At 37.8% G+C, this 1,903-nt stretch overlaps 1 protein-coding gene across 1 annotated transcript in view; it reads right to left on the bottom strand.

Annotated features, from left to right (window-relative positions):
- The window catches only part of LAPTM4B (lysosomal protein transmembrane 4 beta), a 114,250-nt gene that overhangs the window by 51,860 nt on the left and 60,487 nt on the right, over nt 1-1,903 (bottom strand). Inside the window, exon 5 of the mRNA XM_006027995.2 lies at nt 1,850-1,903. This exon is cut by the window's right edge and continues 69 nt beyond it. Coding sequence (XP_006028057.2) covers nt 1,850-1,903 — 54 coding nt within the window. The remainder of the gene's footprint in view (nt 1-1,849) is intronic.

Raw genomic sequence — 1,903 nt, 5'->3', positions numbered from 1 at the left:
TTCCCTAGCAGTTTCCCCTCTTTAGGAGCAGGGCACCTAAGTGCTCTGCAACAATATTATTATTGTAATATGTAAAGCAATGTGAACAGAAGAGAAAACATGGGCAATGCCTTTACCAGAAAATACATAAATTCATCTATGATACCAGATGTCCTCCTTTGTCTAGATGAGAATTTCCAGCATTTTATGGTATATAGAGCTCTTTTCATTTTTGGATACATAAAATGCATGGAATTTTGATCAATTTTACTTCCTTCCATTACAGGAGACTCCATTATAGCGGGGGTGGGAAAAATGGTGGATCCATTTCCTGGCAGGCCCTGCTTGCGTTGCTATGGCCAGTTTCCATGGAGACCCACCCAGTAGCCGCAGTGCCATGACAGCATGGGGCCAAGATTTCCATGGAGACCAGCCCCAGCAGTGCTGGCATGGCACATGGCTGGGCTGGGAGCTGCTCCAGTGACAGCATGGTCTGGAGCCGGGGAAAAGCTGAGATCCGCTGCCTGCCTATGCATTATAGTACGATAGCATGTAAAACACCCAGAAGCTACTAGAGGATCCAAATGAAAGTTGAAGGTCTCAGATTACTTGAGTGGTTGTCTTCCTGCCTTTCCCCATGTTTGCAAAGTACAAAGGAACAACAGCATTAAAGGTGATACTTCCTATCTCAATTGATCCTCTAAAATGAATTTGTTTTGTGTGTAGCACCACCCATATTAAAAGTTTCACAGTTGCCAAATATTTTTTCAGTGACTTAAGTAATTTTGTTTCCTACTTGCATCCATATGAGTTCAGCTCCTCCTATGGTGACATTTGCTAGGTGATAGTGTTACAATGCCCTTCTTTACTTCTAATAGTAGTAGGAGGAGAGAAGAGCTTAGAAATGTTTTACATACAGTACCTTTCAGTTTCAATACATAAATGGGGTATCATCTGTTATGTCTATCAGAATGATACATAGTGTGATGCATTTGATACTAGCCAACTTTCTTTTCATTTAGCAGGTTCCATAAATCTGCAGAGCAAATCTTCTGCAAACTCAAGGAATTTAAATTAAAATGCCAATGCTAACTAGATTTTAGTATGTATCTCACTGTTAGTGAGTCATATTTTTATGACTCATTCACACTAATGGTGTGTTGCTAGAATGAACATTAAAGGAAGTGAGTTTCTGTAATAATGCCAAATCCAGAGGCATTAAATAGGGTAAGAAAAGACATTAATTGATCTCAACCTTGCTAGCCAGTTATACTCTTGGAAAAAATATACATTGGCATGTTAAAAAAGAATAACTTGCTCACCACTAATTTCATATCTTTAGGTCACTTTTTCTAGTGGGCATGCAATTAAACCTCTCAGAAAACATATGAAAATGAACTATCATAAATATTATAAATTACCATGACATGATCCCCATAGTTCATACTAAGAAAATATCAGTAATGTCATTTGATATAGTTGCTACATTTATACACATTGATCAATGTACACTAAAATCAAACATTTCAGTATGCACACACAAGAGGTAGTGACAAATTAGGCTGTCTTCCCATCACGTGTGAAAAATGAATACCTCAGCTAACAGTCATCTTAAGGGTATTAAATATATACCCTTGTGTTTCCCTCTTTTGTTTTGATTTTTAAAGCAGCTGCAATTAACTAATGAGTCCCACCCTCTCTTTCCTTACTCTCAAACTCAAGTTGTTTGTAAGTGACATCCCAGCTGTCTCACTACCTTTTTGGCCTTCATTACCTCAACAGAATAGAACTGCTCTTCATTAAAAGGGTGAGGACTATTATGAAGATATGGCATATCTAGGAGACAGATGTTGTATACAAGTATGCTTACCTTGAAAGCCAAGATAATACTTATAAAGAGAAGAATAATCACAACTAGACAAGT

The sequence above is a fragment of the Alligator sinensis genome, unplaced genomic scaffold, assembly GCF_000455745.1.
Source record: "Alligator sinensis unplaced genomic scaffold, ASM45574v1 scaffold191_1, whole genome shotgun sequence".
Lineage (NCBI taxonomy): Eukaryota > Metazoa > Chordata > Crocodylia > Alligatoridae > Alligator > Alligator sinensis.
This window is presented reverse-complemented; position numbering and strand designations above follow the sequence as displayed.